The sequence below is a fragment of the Panthera tigris genome, chromosome C2 (assembly GCF_018350195.1).
Source record: "Panthera tigris isolate Pti1 chromosome C2, P.tigris_Pti1_mat1.1, whole genome shotgun sequence".
Classification (NCBI taxonomy): Eukaryota; Metazoa; Chordata; class Mammalia; order Carnivora; family Felidae; genus Panthera; species Panthera tigris.
This window is the reverse complement of record NC_056668.1, coordinates 59,737,770-59,753,731: the sequence shown is the minus strand read 5'-3', so window position 1 is coordinate 59,753,731 and position 15,962 is coordinate 59,737,770. Positions and strand designations below refer to the sequence as shown.

The following is a 15,962-nucleotide window of genomic DNA, read 5'->3' as shown; positions in this document are numbered from 1 at the left end:
CATCTCCAAGATATATGGTGAATAGATAAAAACAAAATAATCAACAGTGTATACAGTGTACTTCTACAAAAAGTTAATATTAAGCATAAATTTTTATATAGAAGTATCAATAAAAAGAATGAGGTAGATGTATACAGTTGACCTTTGAACAACACAGGTTTGAACTGCGAGGGTCCACTCACATGTGGATTTTTTACAGGACAGTACTGTAAATGTGTTTTCTCTTCCTTATGATCTTCTTAATAACATTTTCTTTTCTCTAGCTTACTTCATTGTTAGAATACAGCACATAATACATGTAACATATAAAATATGTGTTAATCGAGGGGCACCTGGGTGGCTCAGTCAGTTAAGCATCCGACTTCAGCTCAGGTCATGATCTCAGTTTGTGGGTTTGAGCCCTGAGTTAGGCTCTGTGCTGATGGCTGGGAGCCTGGACTGGACCCTGCTTCAGATTCCGTGTCTCCTTCTCTCTCTCTGCCCCTCCTCCCTTGATCATGATGTCTCTCTCTCAAAACTAAATAAACATTAAAAAATTTTTTTTTAAATAAAATAAAAATATGTGTTAATCGACTCTGTTATCAGTAAGGCTTCTGGTCAACAGTAGGCTATTAGTAGTTAAGTTTTGGGGGAGTCAAAATTATATGTGATTTTCAACTGTGCAGTGCTCGGCACCCCTAACCTTGACATTATTCAAGAGTCAAATGTACATGCTGATATGGAAACATCTTCAAAATATATTACTAATTGTAAAATGAGGGTATGCAATGGTGTGTACAGTATGCTCCCATTTTGAAAAAAAATGCAAGTGACTATACATATAAAATGCATAATATAGAAACTGGCAAGGATAGTTGTCTCTAGGAGGGGGGTTTCTTCAAATAATGGTATGGTAAATATTCTCACACAACCAGAAGAGTAACTGCTTCATACTGGTATGAAAGTACTATGTAGTGTGGTACACAGAGTTGCCTACCTGTTCGAGCATCACGATAGAGTCTCGGAGCACTCCTTTTAAATGATGGGCCTGGTCTTTGTTCTTCTCAATACTTTCTGCTCTTGACAGCATACCGGAGGCTAAACTGAAAAAAAAATACCATCTTAAAAATAAGGGGAATAGCTTCTAATCTTGTCATTTCTAGAAATCATCAGTGTCCTATGAATTTGCAAACAAAGCAAAAAATTAAATTAAAAAAACCTTATGACTAAAGTATAGTTAGCAAACCAAAATCTCTAAACCAGAATTCAGTTTTCTGCAGCTAGAGAATTACTGAAATAATAACAGGTTGGGGGGAAAAAAAGACTTACTGCAGAGATTTCTCTTCTTGGAGGTGGAGACGGTAAAGGGACTGAGCAGCAGATTCTATCCTTGACAGCTTCAGAAACAGCGTCACATTCAACAGAACTAGCAACAGCAAACTAGGCAGAGCAAATTAATTGTACCTGGTTAATCCACTCTTATCCAGACCTAAAGCATTGCCATGTGCAGAAGAGACACGCAAAACCTTTAAAAATGTACGTTGTCCAGTCCGTGAGTTCGAGCCCCGCGTCGGACTCTGTGCTGACCGCTCAGAGCCTGGAGCCTGTTTCGGATTCTGTGTCTCCCTCTCTCTCTGACCCTCCCCCGTTCATGCTCTGTCTCTCTCTGTCTCAAAAATAAATAAACGTTAAAAAAAATTTTTTTTAAATGTACGTTGTCCAGAGCAGTTTCCAATTATTGTTATTGTTTAAATCAGTTATCTCTATTTTATGGTATGAGGTAATTAGGTAAAAAGCGGATGGTGAGGAAAAAGTTAGAAGGTACCTAGAGTGACAAAAAGTCCTCAAAATGGCAGGTTGGGATTGTCCCTGACATCTCTTCTCTCTGCAAGGAATCCCAGCCAGTGCTGATGAGCGACCACCAGCTTAGAAATCTACCAGGTAACCTTGAGAGATCTATTTTTGGGTGCTTTCAGCTTAAGCAATTATACCCCCATTATGCTGCACTTCAAAAAGGAAATGATGATCAATATGGACTTGATCTTATGTAGATAGTCATGCACCTTATTCCCTGTGAAAGCCAAAACAAATTTTTGGAATTACTATTCAGCAAAAATCTCTTCTAGTTCAACTTAGACAAAGGAAGTATCAAATCCCAAATATGCGTGAATTGCATCATATATAAAATCTTACATGCTAAATGGATTTACTGTATTGGTTCTCACAGCAGCCTTTCAACTGAATGGAAGTATTTCTTATTACACATATATACAAATATATAGGTGGCATCATATCTTTCCTATTCTGTTAAAATATTGACTTCCCTTAAAAATGCATAGAATTCATCTTTACCTGCCCAAAGAAGATTGTTTAAAAAAATGAAAACTAAGGAGGAACAAGGAAATCAAATCTATGAAATTATTGTGGCACTGAAATGGTATATAGATCAACATTTCAACCTCTGACTATAAGTTTTCTACATAGTAATACAAAAGATCACTGCTAATATTTAATATTCAAAATTATTAGAGCAAACCGACTTAAACAGAATATGAAAGCCTTTTGTAAAGCTCAAAGGTATATCAAACATTTGTATGTTCTGAAAGTTATAATTAGAAAAAACAGAGGATATAAGAACTTCATTCCAAAGTATATTCACCAAGAGTGTATCACCCAGTCAGAACCAATTCAATTAAACCTAATGGACTACCTCAATATTAAAATACATCCATGTAGATAATAGTAGTCGAAATATGTCTGCCTAAGTAGATTCCTATAGAATACTCTGAAGTTCTTGCTCACTGCTCGAGACCTTCTGACCCAATCTCTGGCACTCAGGCCTAGAAATCTGCATTTTCACAAGTGATCCTAGAGGGTAAGGATCATTGGTCTAATCAGATAGAGCAAAATAGCACTATTGGCATTTCACCAGCCTGCATATATAAATATTCTCTTTAAATCTATGGAACTTCCAGTAAAAACCTATGATGGTAGAAATAAATCAGATTAATTTTTGAAAAACAAAACATTTATTGAATGTGTACTTGGGGTATTCCCTCAGATTTAATAATTCTCCTGAAAATCATACATCAAAAACTGTCAGACTGAAGTATATAAGAGACAGAGCATGAGCAGGGGAGGGGCAGGGAGAGAGGAAGACACAGAATCCAAAGCAGGACTCAAGCTCTAAGCTGTCAGCACAGAGCCCCACGCAGGGCTTGAACTCACCAACTGCGAGATCATGACCTGAGCTGAAGTGGAATATTTAATCGACTGAGCTACCCAGGCACCTCAAATAGTGGCAATTTCTACACAATAACATACAAATGCATTCAAATCCTTTTGGAAACCATTAAAAGATAAGTGAAGGCACAAGCAAAATAAGCATGCAAAACAAATACTTACAAAATACTCATCACCACAATAAGAGCAGTATTACAGATTTCCATTTCCTTTTTCTTTCCTGCAGATCACAAACACACAAAAAACTTACATTAGAACAGGATTGTGATTAACACTGGTTAAAATTTAACTTCACTTGAAAAAAAATGGAGAAGAAATTTTGTACATGAATTGTAAAAACAACTTGATATAGGATGAATTCCCAGCACCCTTTTTTTTGATTTCTAATATCCTGACTAATGTGAAACTAATGTATGAAAAGAAAACCTATGTTTGGCCTACATTACAATTAATTTACTCTAAATAAACAAGCAATTCAATACATCACGTATGATCTCTAGTGAAGTTCCATCTCTGCAAATAATATTTGAACTGGGTTTATATACAATGCTTCCCTCCTTAATTTTTTTAATCACCCTCACCTGTTCTCTGTTGCCCAAACTTTTAAATTCCAAAACTAAAGAGCTTAAATTTAAATAGTAAATAAACATTCACACTAAGATATAAGCCTTAGAAGAGGATTTGATAATGTAGAATGAGGATGACAGTTTTATAGTTCTAAGAGAAAGGGAGTAAGAGTAGAGGCAAGATGTCTTCAAATTTGAGAATGGGGATAATAAGAGTCAAATTCCATCTTTGCAATTTGCTGGGTTGGACCTGACAGGTACAGAAGGACTGAAAGCATATCATCAGTTTAGTACTTTCAAGGGTTAGAAGTCAAATGTCTGTAAATGCTAGGTAGGAAGTTAACAGAATGAAGCAGCCAGCAGCCAGGGACAGTGGTGGGGACTGGTGACTTGGGAGCACATGCTCTAATGGCACAGCTTCTACTAAGCTCCAGCAACTGTTGCTGTGAAGAGATTTGGGTCCAGAGCTGTCAGATGTGAGTTTTTACATAAAAACTCCCACCTTTTAAAATATCATGTGGGCCAAATAAAACACCTCTATTGGCCATATGCCTGCCATTTTGCAACTGCTTCTTTACACTTACATATTAGTTATACTGAAGGAAGTCCGAGTTTGATAAACATGATCAGAAAAGGAGAGGAAAAAGGGAAACCTCCTTTCTGATGTGTCCTATAAACAAGAGATGTATACTGCTTCATAAGTAAACTAAAATCTTCCATCTGTTTACTACATAATAGCTACCTGAAATATCCCCTTTGGCATCCAAGCCCACATCTCCAGAAGAGCGCTGAGAAGAAAGTTTAGGAACTGTTTCTGCTGTTCGGTTGAATGTTCGCCTTCTCCTTCGTAAGCCACTAAGTTTTCCAGCGTCTTCAACGGACTGATTTAACACAGATTCTTCCATTAATAAGTTTGATTCTAAGAAGGAAAAAAAAATCTTTAGACAGCAGAGAAACCTTCTTGACTATAAGATGTGAGGGTAGGGAGGGGATTGTTTTGTTTTCAGTTTTGTTTTTAATTTTTTTAAATTGTTTTATTTATTTTGAGAGACACAGAGAGCGTGAGCAGGGGAAGAACAGAGAGAGAGGGAGACACAGAATCCAAAGCAGGCTCCAGGCTCTGAGCCTGATGTGGGGCTCAAACCCACAAATCATGAGATCATGAACCGTGAGATCACGACCTGAGCCAAAGTCAGACACTTAACTGACTGAGCCACCCAGGCGCCCCTTCAGTTTGTTTTTTTAAAGCCTTGGTAACTTTCTTTAACTATTACTTAGGCTCTTGTGGCCTAGATTCAAACCTTACTATTAATAAAAAGTTTTGGAGGATAAAGTGATCCTATAATGAGGCTTCACTATTCTAGGAAGAATGAACTGTATTAATAAATGATGGAATCATCAGAGCAAATTCACCATGTGCTATATTAAATATTAACATAATGATTTCAGTTATGGAAACAGCAGGCTACCCACTTACACTGGATCATTAGAAGGATTTCCAAGAAAGACTGTGGTACTTGATGGTCAATATCAAAGGAAGGAGGAGCATATAATAGTTCTAGTTTATAAATGAGGGTTTGCAAAAAATAAGTACTGGTAAGAAAAATCTGCAAACAACCTAAAAACCTCATTTTTGTCTTTTTTTTTTTTGACCTTTCCTTCACCAGATTTTTTATTAGAAGCTCATTATCCAGTGGCCAAACTAATTTTTGAATAACATTTTCTTTGCTCCTGATTAGGAGTTTAATAATGAATAGCCAAGAGAGAAGAGCAAGAAAAATAACCAACAAACTAGATAATCAAGCCTTACTTTACCCTGAGTTGACTGACCCCAGCTTTTCTTTAACCAGAATTAATTATGTTTATGTATATATATATTTTTTTTCTCATGTTTTATTTTAAGGAATATCCAAACAGAACTATATCACTTCCCCAGTCTAGTCCCTACCTCCACCAAATCCATACACGTACGTGTTACCATTGCTAAGTGGGCCTGCATAAACCCAAGGAAGCTGCATTGATAAGGATTGTGGGGTAGAGGTGAGGCCACCAAGGAACACCAAGTGCATATTTGTGATAAGTTATGCAGTTTCTCACTACAGTCAGCCTTCTTGGCTCCTTGCAGGGAGTGACAGCTCCTCACTGTGTGATCTTGGACAAGTCACTTAACCTCTCTCTCTGTTTCAATATTTATTCTTTAGTAAAATAGAAAAAAAAATAATAGTACCTACTGCACAGTATTGTAATAGGTTGATATTTATAAAGCATGCAGAACATGTCGGGCATATAATAAGCATAATATGAATGTTTGTTAGACCAATGAAAATTAAAATTTCCAAATTCCAAGTCAGGTAGTTAGGATCACTTCAGTGGGAGTCAATTCAACGTCATCTACTGTGAATCCAAATGAGGTTATCAATCTGTTTTGTTAATATCTTTACAAAAATAGATAAACCAAGAAATTTACAAACCAAGCTGTCTGAAATAGTCCTCCAATGAACTCCAGGAATTCTTTTCAATTAGAGATTTGATAATGGCCCATGGTTGTTTTCTGTACTTCACATCTGTAGAAACTCTAATAAAATACGGAGGAAAACAGCTTACTTAAAGGATAGAATTTAGTTCTATTATAGTTGTATTTATAATCTAAATGTAAGATATGTCCACTGGAAAGCCAAAGGACTCAAAGTCATTAAGACTATGAAAGAAAATTTATGCACTGATGACAACTTTTTAGAAAATTACTATATGCTGCTAATAATTTCATGAAATTTTCCTTCTAAGTACTTGGCATTTTATTTTTTCCTTTCTCTAGCCCTGAATTTTCTTTACTTAAACAGCAATAAAGGCTCAAAATAAATTCTAAGTTTTCTAAATGGCTTGTATAAAAAAATCTGTAGTGGTCATAAATTAGGTAAAAGTAACTACATTAACTAAGACCAGGCAAAGCACATGGTGGCACATCACTATCTTTAATACACCAACATTTCTTATTTCCATTGCAGCAATGTGCTCACCATGTGCTCCTCAAGAACTCACAGCTGCCTTGACATAAAACAGGTTCCTGTGACTAGTTTTGGCCACTGGACGGTGAACACAGTTCTAGAACTCTCTTTTCCTGTAGCAACTGAAACAACACATATTCTGGATGGTGCAGCTACAGAATGTCAAAGTGTTCATCAGCTTGTGGCCTTGAGTAAGGAGCTCCACCCCTCTGCTGACCACTGGTGGTCATATAATTTGAGCAAGAAATAAAGCTTGGTTGTCTAAGGCTACTGCTAAGATTTTAGGATTGACATGTTCCAGAATAAAATCTCACCTATCCTGACTAATATTTCATTTACGATATTCATTTACGATAGCTCACCTCAGCCGGCATTTCTGTTTTGAGGATCGGATGATATAGTATCTGTTCAGGGTATAGAAGTAATCATGGTAGGGAACATCATGTGTCAGTACTTCTGAATCTACCAAATAAAATTGTGCTTCCCGACTTTCTTTATACAGTGTCTGTCAAAATAAGATTAAACATTTTTTTTGCATGTTCAAGTTTAATATATCAAATTCCTTGCCAATTTAGAACACATATACTAAAATTACAAAAGACATGAGAAGCCTATATACAAACCCAGAAGAGCCTTCATGTTGGCTACGCAATCTATGAATTGAGAAGATGGGACCTGCAGAAAGAGTATTTTTTGCCTGTCATTTCATTGTACCATTATTTTTTCCTTCTTTTAGGTATGAGGAGGAAGTCTCTTATGTATGTCATTAGTTTATAAAAATTTTTAAATGTTCCTGATAGGGGAACAATTTAAAATTCAAACTGGATGAAGCAAAGACCCACCCCAAAATTCATAAAAATTTAACAATCACCCTTCACCAAAAAAGTGAAGGAAGTTTGGGGCACCTGGGTGGCTCAGTTAGGTGTGTGACTTTGGCTCAGGTCATGATCTTGTGGTTCTTGGGTTTGAGCCCTGCATCAGGCTCTTTGCCGACAGCTTAGATCCTGGAGCATTCTTTGGATTCTGTGTCTACCTCTCTCTCTGCCCCTCCCCCTCTCATGCTCTGTCTCTATCTCTCAAAAATAAATAAAAATGTTAAAAAAAATTTTTTTTTAATGAAGAAAGGGGACAACCAAAGAAAACACTGCCTACCTTAACAGGATTTGGAGTGGTTACTGGCCAAACCTTCCTCATTTTAACCATACCCTTTCAACCTATCCTGTAACATTATCAAAGATTCTCCAATGTCAAAATACCAAACTTTTCTTAAATAAGTCCTTTTAAACACTGGACAAAAACCATAATAGCATAACTCGTTCAGATGTTAAGATATTTTCTAACTATTTGCAGAACAGATACACTATACCTCAACATAAATTGGTCAAACACAAACTCTACTATAAAGACAGTGCCACACTGGCCAGAGTAGAGCACTGAATATCTTATCATCTCTTCCCATACATCACAGCACCCCTCTAGTTATTTGGCTATAACTCTTGGCATGATCCCATATATTGGATTCCAGTAGTGTTATTTATTAAACCATTTATCATGGAAAAGTTAAAACATACACACGAGTAGAAATGAGGTATAATGAACCCTCATAAACTCAACAGCCAGCTTCAACAACGTTAACTCTTGCCCAGTCCTGCTTCATCTGTACCCCATCCCCACATTCCCTCCGTCTACCACCATGCTCTCCCTGGCTAGATTACTTTTAAAGGATACCCCAGATATCAGAATAATTTTATTCATAAATATTCCAGTGTATCTCTTTATTTCTTCAGTGTGTCTCTTTAAAAGATATTCTTTTCTTTAAAATACAGCTACAATACCATTAATATATGTAAAAAATTAGTAATTCCTTAAATCTCCTAAATATATTTTTAGTTGGTTTGTTTGAATTAGGGTTGGTTGATTTGGTTGATATGCCTCTTCAGTCTTTTTTAATCTGTAATAGTTTCTCCTCCCTTTTGTTTTGCTATTTCTTAAAATTGTCTTGTTAACTGGGGACAATGACAGGTTTCTCTCTTCCCACATATATGATTCTTTTGGAATACTGATGGAGGAAACATACCTGCTTTTCAGTGGCAGTGGTGCACTTTCCAGTAAGTGGATTATTAAGGATTATAGTGTAGGTCATGGTTCTCAGTTGATCACCTCCAGGTTCTATTTTCCAAGGGGTGGACACTACATCTAATCACAGCAAACGTAAAGAGTTGGTTCTAAAACTCTGAAGAGTATGACTTGAAATGGAATCAGAGGTAGGGCTTTTTTTTTAAGTATAATTAACATACAGTGTTGTATTAGTTTCAGGTGTACAAAAAAATGACTTAACAGTTCTATACTTTACCCAGTGCTCATCATGGTAAATGTACTCTTAATCCCCTTCACCTATTTCACCCATCCCCCCAAACACCTCCCCTCCAGTTACCACCAGCTTGTTCTCTGTATTTGAGTCTGGGGTTTTATTTGTCTTTTTGTTTTTTCTTTTGTTTTCTTAAATTCCACATATGAGTGAGATCATATGGTATTTGCCTTTCTCTGTCTTATTTCACTTTGCATTAATACCTTCCAGGTTCATCCATGTTGTTGGAAAGGGCAAAATCCCATTCCTTTTTTTATGGCTGGGCAATATTCCATTACACACACACACACACACACACACACACGCGCGCGCGTATACATACACACACACAGACACACCAACACCATCATCACCTCTTCTTTATCCATTCATCTGTTGATGGACACCTTGGTTGCTTCCAGATCTTTGCTATTGTAAATAATGCTGCAATAAACACGGGGTGCATATATCTTTTTGAATTGATGTTTTCATTTTCTTTGGGTAAAAATCCAGTAGTGGAATTACTGAATCAATGGTAATTCTATTTTTAATTTTTTGAGGAACCTCCATACTGTTTTACATAGTGGCTGTGCCAGTTTGCACTCCCACCAACAGTGCACGAGGGTTCCTTTTTCTCCACATCTTCAACAACACTTGTTATTCCTTGTGTTTTTGATTCCAGCCATTCTGATAGGTGTGTGGGGTATTTCACTGTGGTTTTGATTTGCATTTCCCCAATGATTAATGGAAAGAAGTAGTTTTTAATTATTTAAATTTTTATTTTTGACCAGTCCTAATATCCTTTTGACAGTGTTATCATTTTAACATTAAAGAATAGTAAAATTAAATGTAAGGCCCTCTTCTTGTATGTGACATATTCCCCATCTTTGATCCATTTACTTCTAAATTGTTGTCTATTAACACACTTTCTTTTCTTTAGAAAAGAAAATTAAAAGTTGTTTCATCTGTAGGCTTCATTTTAAAGTCCCCAGTACCTGTGAAGAGAAATATTGGCACCAACCTTATTAAACAGAAACAGAACAACACTTTAACATTCCCATCATTGAGACAAACCTTGAAAGACATTTGCCATTATGCAACAATAAGACCTTGATCCCAACTTGTGGAAAAATCATGTAATGAGAAATCATGTAATGTTAATGGCTTATCTGTCAAAATCTTTAATCAAGAAGGGGGCTATGAAATGTAATGACATAACCTTTTCCAAGTTGAGAAAGCTATAGGATAATCTCTGTATTAATGGCAAGATCTTGTTAAAAATTCTCTCTTAGGGGCGTCTGGGTGGCTCAGTTCAGGGGTGGCCAACTTCGGCTCAGGTCATGATCTCATGGTTCATGAGTTCAAGCCCGGCGTCGGGCTCTGTGCTGACAGCTCAGAAGCCTGGAGCCTGATTCAGATTCTGTGTCTCCTTCTCACTCTGCCCCTCCCAGACTCACACGCTATCTCTCTCTCTCTCAAAAATAAATAAACATTTTAAAAAATGAAATAATGTATATAAATATATAATTCTTATTTTCCTAATAACTACACAGTGAGTAAAAATAACTTTGAAGAGAAATATATTTTTAGAACATAGCATAGGTCATTTAACAAGGCAAAGACTACGTAGGTATAGGTAATGGCATCGTGAATTCTTTTGCAAAAATCTGACTAAATCACCTAATGCTGTTCACACAAATGGACTTAGGCAATTAGTATACTTGACTGCTATTTGTCAACATCTTAAAATATAGAAGACTTATCTAATCTATCAACCATCACCAAAAAATGAAGCAAAGCTTTGTGATATAGACAATTTTACTCAACTTCTTTCATACAGCTAGGCCTTGAGATTTTTTGAGGGACCCTGAAGCTGCATTTTGAGTATGTGGAAAAAAATCTTACAACTAAACTCAAAAGGCAGTATCACAAACTATAGAATCTACCCTACAGAATTATATATATATAGTTATTTAGTTATTTTTAATAATCTGTACACCCAACATGGAGCTTGAACTCATGACCCCGAGATCAAAAGTTGCATGCTCTTCCAACTGAACCAGCCAGGCATCCCTACCATACAGAATTTGCTGTAAAAAATAATTTATTTAATTGTCCATGAAAGAAGATACAAAATTTATTCTAAAATACTTTTCAAGCAATTATTTTGGTCCTATGTCAGTCTGTTTCAAAAAAATTATACAAATAATCCATTGTTAATTAGCAACATAATTTTAAGGTATCATTGGACTCTGCTATAAAATTGCACACTACTCAACAAAAAAACTATTAACAAGGGTAAAAGTATGTCTTCCACTTGTATTGTAACCAATGTTACCAACAATCCTACTGAATCATGTACCAGAACATCATATAATTAACAACATTTTGGACTAGTCAAGCCCCCCAATACCTAAGTAAAGCTCATCATGATATAAAAAATCAGGGATGAAATTATTTTTAAAATACAACAATGTACAAAGGACACATCAGCCACTTGATATACTGAATTAAAGTAATAAAAAGCAGGATCTGCAGAATCCTTTATGAATCCTTTGATGTAATAAAGTTTTAAAATTGGCAAACCTTCATTCCATTAGGATGGCTGTTATCACAAAGACTGAAAATAACAAGTGCTGGCAAGGATATGGAGAAATTGGAACCTTTATGCATTGCTGGGGAGAATGTAAAATGATGCAGCCATTCTGAGGGGAATGTAAAATGATGTAGCCATTATGGAAAACAGTATGGCCATTCCTCAAAAAGCAACCATAGAGTTACCTAAGAATCCAGTAAGTCCACTTCTACATATATACCCAAAGGAATTGAAAACAGGGACTCAAACAGATATTTGTATATCAGTGTTCACAGCAGTATTACTCACAATAACTAAAAAGTAGAAACAACTCAAAACTCCATCAATGGATATGAATGGATACACAAAATATGTATATACATAGAATGGAATGATATCCAGCCTTAAAAAGGAATGAAATTCTGACACATGCTATAAGGATAAACCCTGAAGACACGCTAAGTGAAATAAGCCAGACACAAAGGGACAAATATTGTATGATTCCACTTATTTGAGGTACCTAAAGTAGTCAAATTCGTAAAGACAGAAAGTAGAATGGTGGTCATTAGCAGTTGGGAGAAGGAGGAATAGAGATTTATTTTTTAGTAAGTACAGAGTTGCAGTTTGGCAAGATGAAAAAGTTCTGAATATGGATGGTTTTGATGATTATACAATGTCAATGTGCTTAATGCTACTGAAATGAACACTTAAAAATGGTTAAAATGGTATATGTTATGTTATATACATTTTATCACAACAACAAAAAAAATGGTGAATTTTGGGAATGGCTATATGGGTTTTATTATACTACTCATGCAACTTTTCTGAAAGTTTATAATTTTCAAAATTAAAAAGTGGAATAAAAAGACTTAAAACTGAGTTTTGAATTACAAAAGCAGTGTCATACAACTGCTAACAAAGATTTAAAAGAACACCTATTTAGAAGTTCCCTAATTTAAAAAAAAGATCAAGTAGTGCTGAAATTTTAGTTTAGTGCTGAAATTAAATTCATAAATAATTGACTATACAAAATCTTTTCATGAAAAAAGAAATACTTCTTAGTATTTTTAAAAAGAAGCCTTTGAAACCTATTCTCAAGAAATAGAACTTTGATTACCAGGTAACAACTTCAGAAGATAGCAGAATGGTATACAGTAAGCAGATTCTCTTTGGGGGCAAAACTTCTGATGAATTGTAGGTCTAAACAGCACCATTCCTATTACTGTCTATACTTGTAATTAGCCAGAAGCTTTTGCTTCCAAAAGCCATTTAAAACATCAGATAGCAAACACAGTCATCCATATTGAAGCTAGATAAATATCAGACACCTGGTACAGTTGTGAGTCAAAGAACAAACTTCATTTAGTACCAGCATGGAATAACATACTAGTTCCTCGGGGGTCTTTGCAGCCATAAACATGACAGGGCAATATCAACAAGCATCATCTTAGAAAATTAAGAAAAATATTTTGAAATATCAAGTTCTCCAGGTAGACATAAATAGCAAGAAAATACAAAACAGATTTTGAAGAGATATAGTTAAATATAAGCTACTGCGTGAAGAGGAAAATTTATATTCCTCAGATATTCCACATTTTTAAAATGTGGAAAAAATGATTTTTTAAACAGAGAGTTCTTAATTACAAGACTCAATTGCTATCAATTAGAAATCACTTTGCTATACTACTCTGAATAAGAATAAATTATTTTTTGTATCTAGAATCCATATCAATGACATAATCTATGAATACATAGAAGTTTCAAATAAAAGAATAATATCTAATGGTTAATAAAGTGGCTCAATTATAAACTATATTTAAAACTGACTGTAGAATAACTTTCTCTTTGACTATGTCAAATGATTAAACTTACATGAATCTCTGCTGCTGCTGTTTTATAATGTTTTATAGCAATCTAAACCATGTGCTCCCACGGTTTGTAAAATATTTTTGAATATTTAGGATAAATTCAGTTTCAAACTATAAGCTTATTTGAGATGTTTAGCAAAATAGAACTTTTAACACATAATCAGTGCAATCCTTTTTATGAGTCTAACTAATTTCCTAACTGGAATATTTTTTTTTTGGTATTTTCATTGAGATATACCATAACCATTGCAATCTCAAGTGTACATCTAGCTCCATGAATTTACAAAAAGAAAACACACATGTGTACCAGATCAAGATAGACTTTACCAACATCCCAAAAGTTCGCTCTCACTCTTTACCTGCCCAATTCTCCACACAGCAAATACTATGCTGATTCTATGTCCATAAATTAGTTGTGCCTGTTTTTGAACTTTATATAAAGAAATCAAAGTATGCACTCTTCTGTGTCTGGCTTCTTTTGCTTAACATTATATCTGTGAGATTTACTGATATTGTTACAAGTAGCAATGATTTATTTTGTTTTGTTTTTTCATTGCTAGTATAGTAATCTTTTGTGTGAACATACACAATTTGTCTATCCATTCTATTATCCATACCCACCATATATTACTGGTGGGTATCTGGGCTGTTTTGTTTTGGGACCATTATTAATAATGCTGCTATGAACACTGTAGCACATGTCATTCAGAATACACATACCTACTAGTAGAATTGGTGAGTCATAGAGAATTTTTATGTTCAGCTTACTGCCAAACCATTTTGCAAAGTGATTGTACCAATTTACACCCTACTAGAATCCAATTGTTCTGCAATAGAATCCTTTTAAATTAGGTTCAAATAACTGAACTGCTACATTAATAAATATATAGGGTTTTAGTTTTCAAAGGGTTTGAACCTCATTGTAGGTAGGATCTGACTAATTGAACAATTACACTGCTTACATGTAAATTTAACCAAAACGCTTAAATATTAGTTTATCTATCACCAAAATAAAATCAAAGTCTAATTTTCCCCCTGACAACATAAATTAATTTATATAGGCTTAACTCTTAAAGGATAATAAAATTCTCCCAAATTTATCATTAAACCCAAACCAACCTATTATATTTCTAGAATTGGCAAATCTCTGCATGAAGCGTGAACTGGTGAAGAGCAATTCAAACATTCTCTCAGCACTGATATGAAAAACACGGTTGATATAAAGTCTTCCATGAAGATCTTTCTCAGGCATATTTTCTGGGGAAACAACAGCAAAAGGAAACAACAACAACAAAAAACACAGGACTGAAAGGGAAGAAACTAAGGAATGGTAATTTCAAGATTTCGTTTTTGTTTGTTTGTTTTGGCACAAAATGGTTTTTAAATGTGATTACAATGATCAGCACATTCCAAAACACTATTAAAACTCTAAATTGGCATTATATACATATGTACTATATATAATTATACATAATATATATTTAATTAAACCATATAGATCAATATTTCAGTCATCAAAACCCTAAAGATATAAAAATATTTAACCTGAATGATATCAAACTCTTGTACTACATCACTCAAAAGAATACTTCAAAAATGATAAGGTTAATACTGGGATATATAGGGATATATCTACCACAGCAATTAGCAGGTCCTATTTCTGAATGGTCATACATTCAGTAGATATTAAGTCATGAGTGGCTCTAATATCTGCTGCACTCACCAACTTGGTAGCCTGAATAACGTTTCAAACCTGACTTAAAGCCACCTGCCCCAAGACAAGTCTTATCGTATTCACAACCTATTCTCAATACCATACGTTAAAAGAACTAAGAAATCCTTCTGAAAAGTATTCTTCAAAGCTAAGTAGAGCCCAGTGGAATATTTAATTTTTCTGGGAACCTGATAATGATGATGATGTTGAAAATTACCAGTAGCAAATGAAGAAGCAATATCTGCTCACCTCTCCTCATATTCCCTGGAAACATATAAAATAGCCCATGCTTATATGGTGCTTACTGTATATCAGGCATTGTGCTAAGCACCTTACAAGTACCCATTCATCTTATCCTCACAGCAATCCTGTGAGATGAGTGGTATTATCATCATCTTCATTGTATAGATGAGGAAACTGAGGCAATGAGAGAGAATTGCCAAAGCTCCATGGCTAGTGAGTGACTGAAATGGAATTTGAATTCACTACAGCTCCAGGGCAACACAAACTTAACCTCTATTTTATTGCCAGGAGTTTAACTTAAAAGAATCAAAAAGGAAATTAAAAAAAAAAAAAAAAAACAAAGACAGCTAGGAATAAGAATCTGATAAAGGAAATAGAGTAAAGCAATCCAATATGAAATTTTAATGATTTCAGGATTAGGA

General features: G+C 34.9%; 1 protein-coding gene across 2 annotated transcripts in view; it reads right to left on the bottom strand.

Moving 5' to 3' along the window:
• Nucleotides 1-15,962, bottom strand: part of GRAMD1C (GRAM domain containing 1C) — a 102,466-nt gene that overhangs the window by 6,812 nt on the left and 79,692 nt on the right. For both annotated transcript variants that reach the window (XM_042957190.1, XM_042957191.1), the window contains 8 exons: nucleotides 14,703-14,840; nucleotides 8,871-8,989; nucleotides 7,156-7,298; nucleotides 6,260-6,363; nucleotides 4,531-4,707; nucleotides 3,385-3,442; nucleotides 1,309-1,419; nucleotides 977-1,082 (listed from right to left, as the gene is read on the bottom strand). In XM_042957190.1, the coding sequence (XP_042813124.1) occupies nucleotides 977-1,082; nucleotides 1,309-1,419; nucleotides 3,385-3,442; nucleotides 4,531-4,707; nucleotides 6,260-6,363; nucleotides 7,156-7,298; nucleotides 8,871-8,989; nucleotides 14,703-14,840 (956 nt within the window). The remainder of the gene's footprint in view (nucleotides 1-976; nucleotides 1,083-1,308; nucleotides 1,420-3,384; nucleotides 3,443-4,530; nucleotides 4,708-6,259; nucleotides 6,364-7,155; nucleotides 7,299-8,870; nucleotides 8,990-14,702; nucleotides 14,841-15,962) is intronic.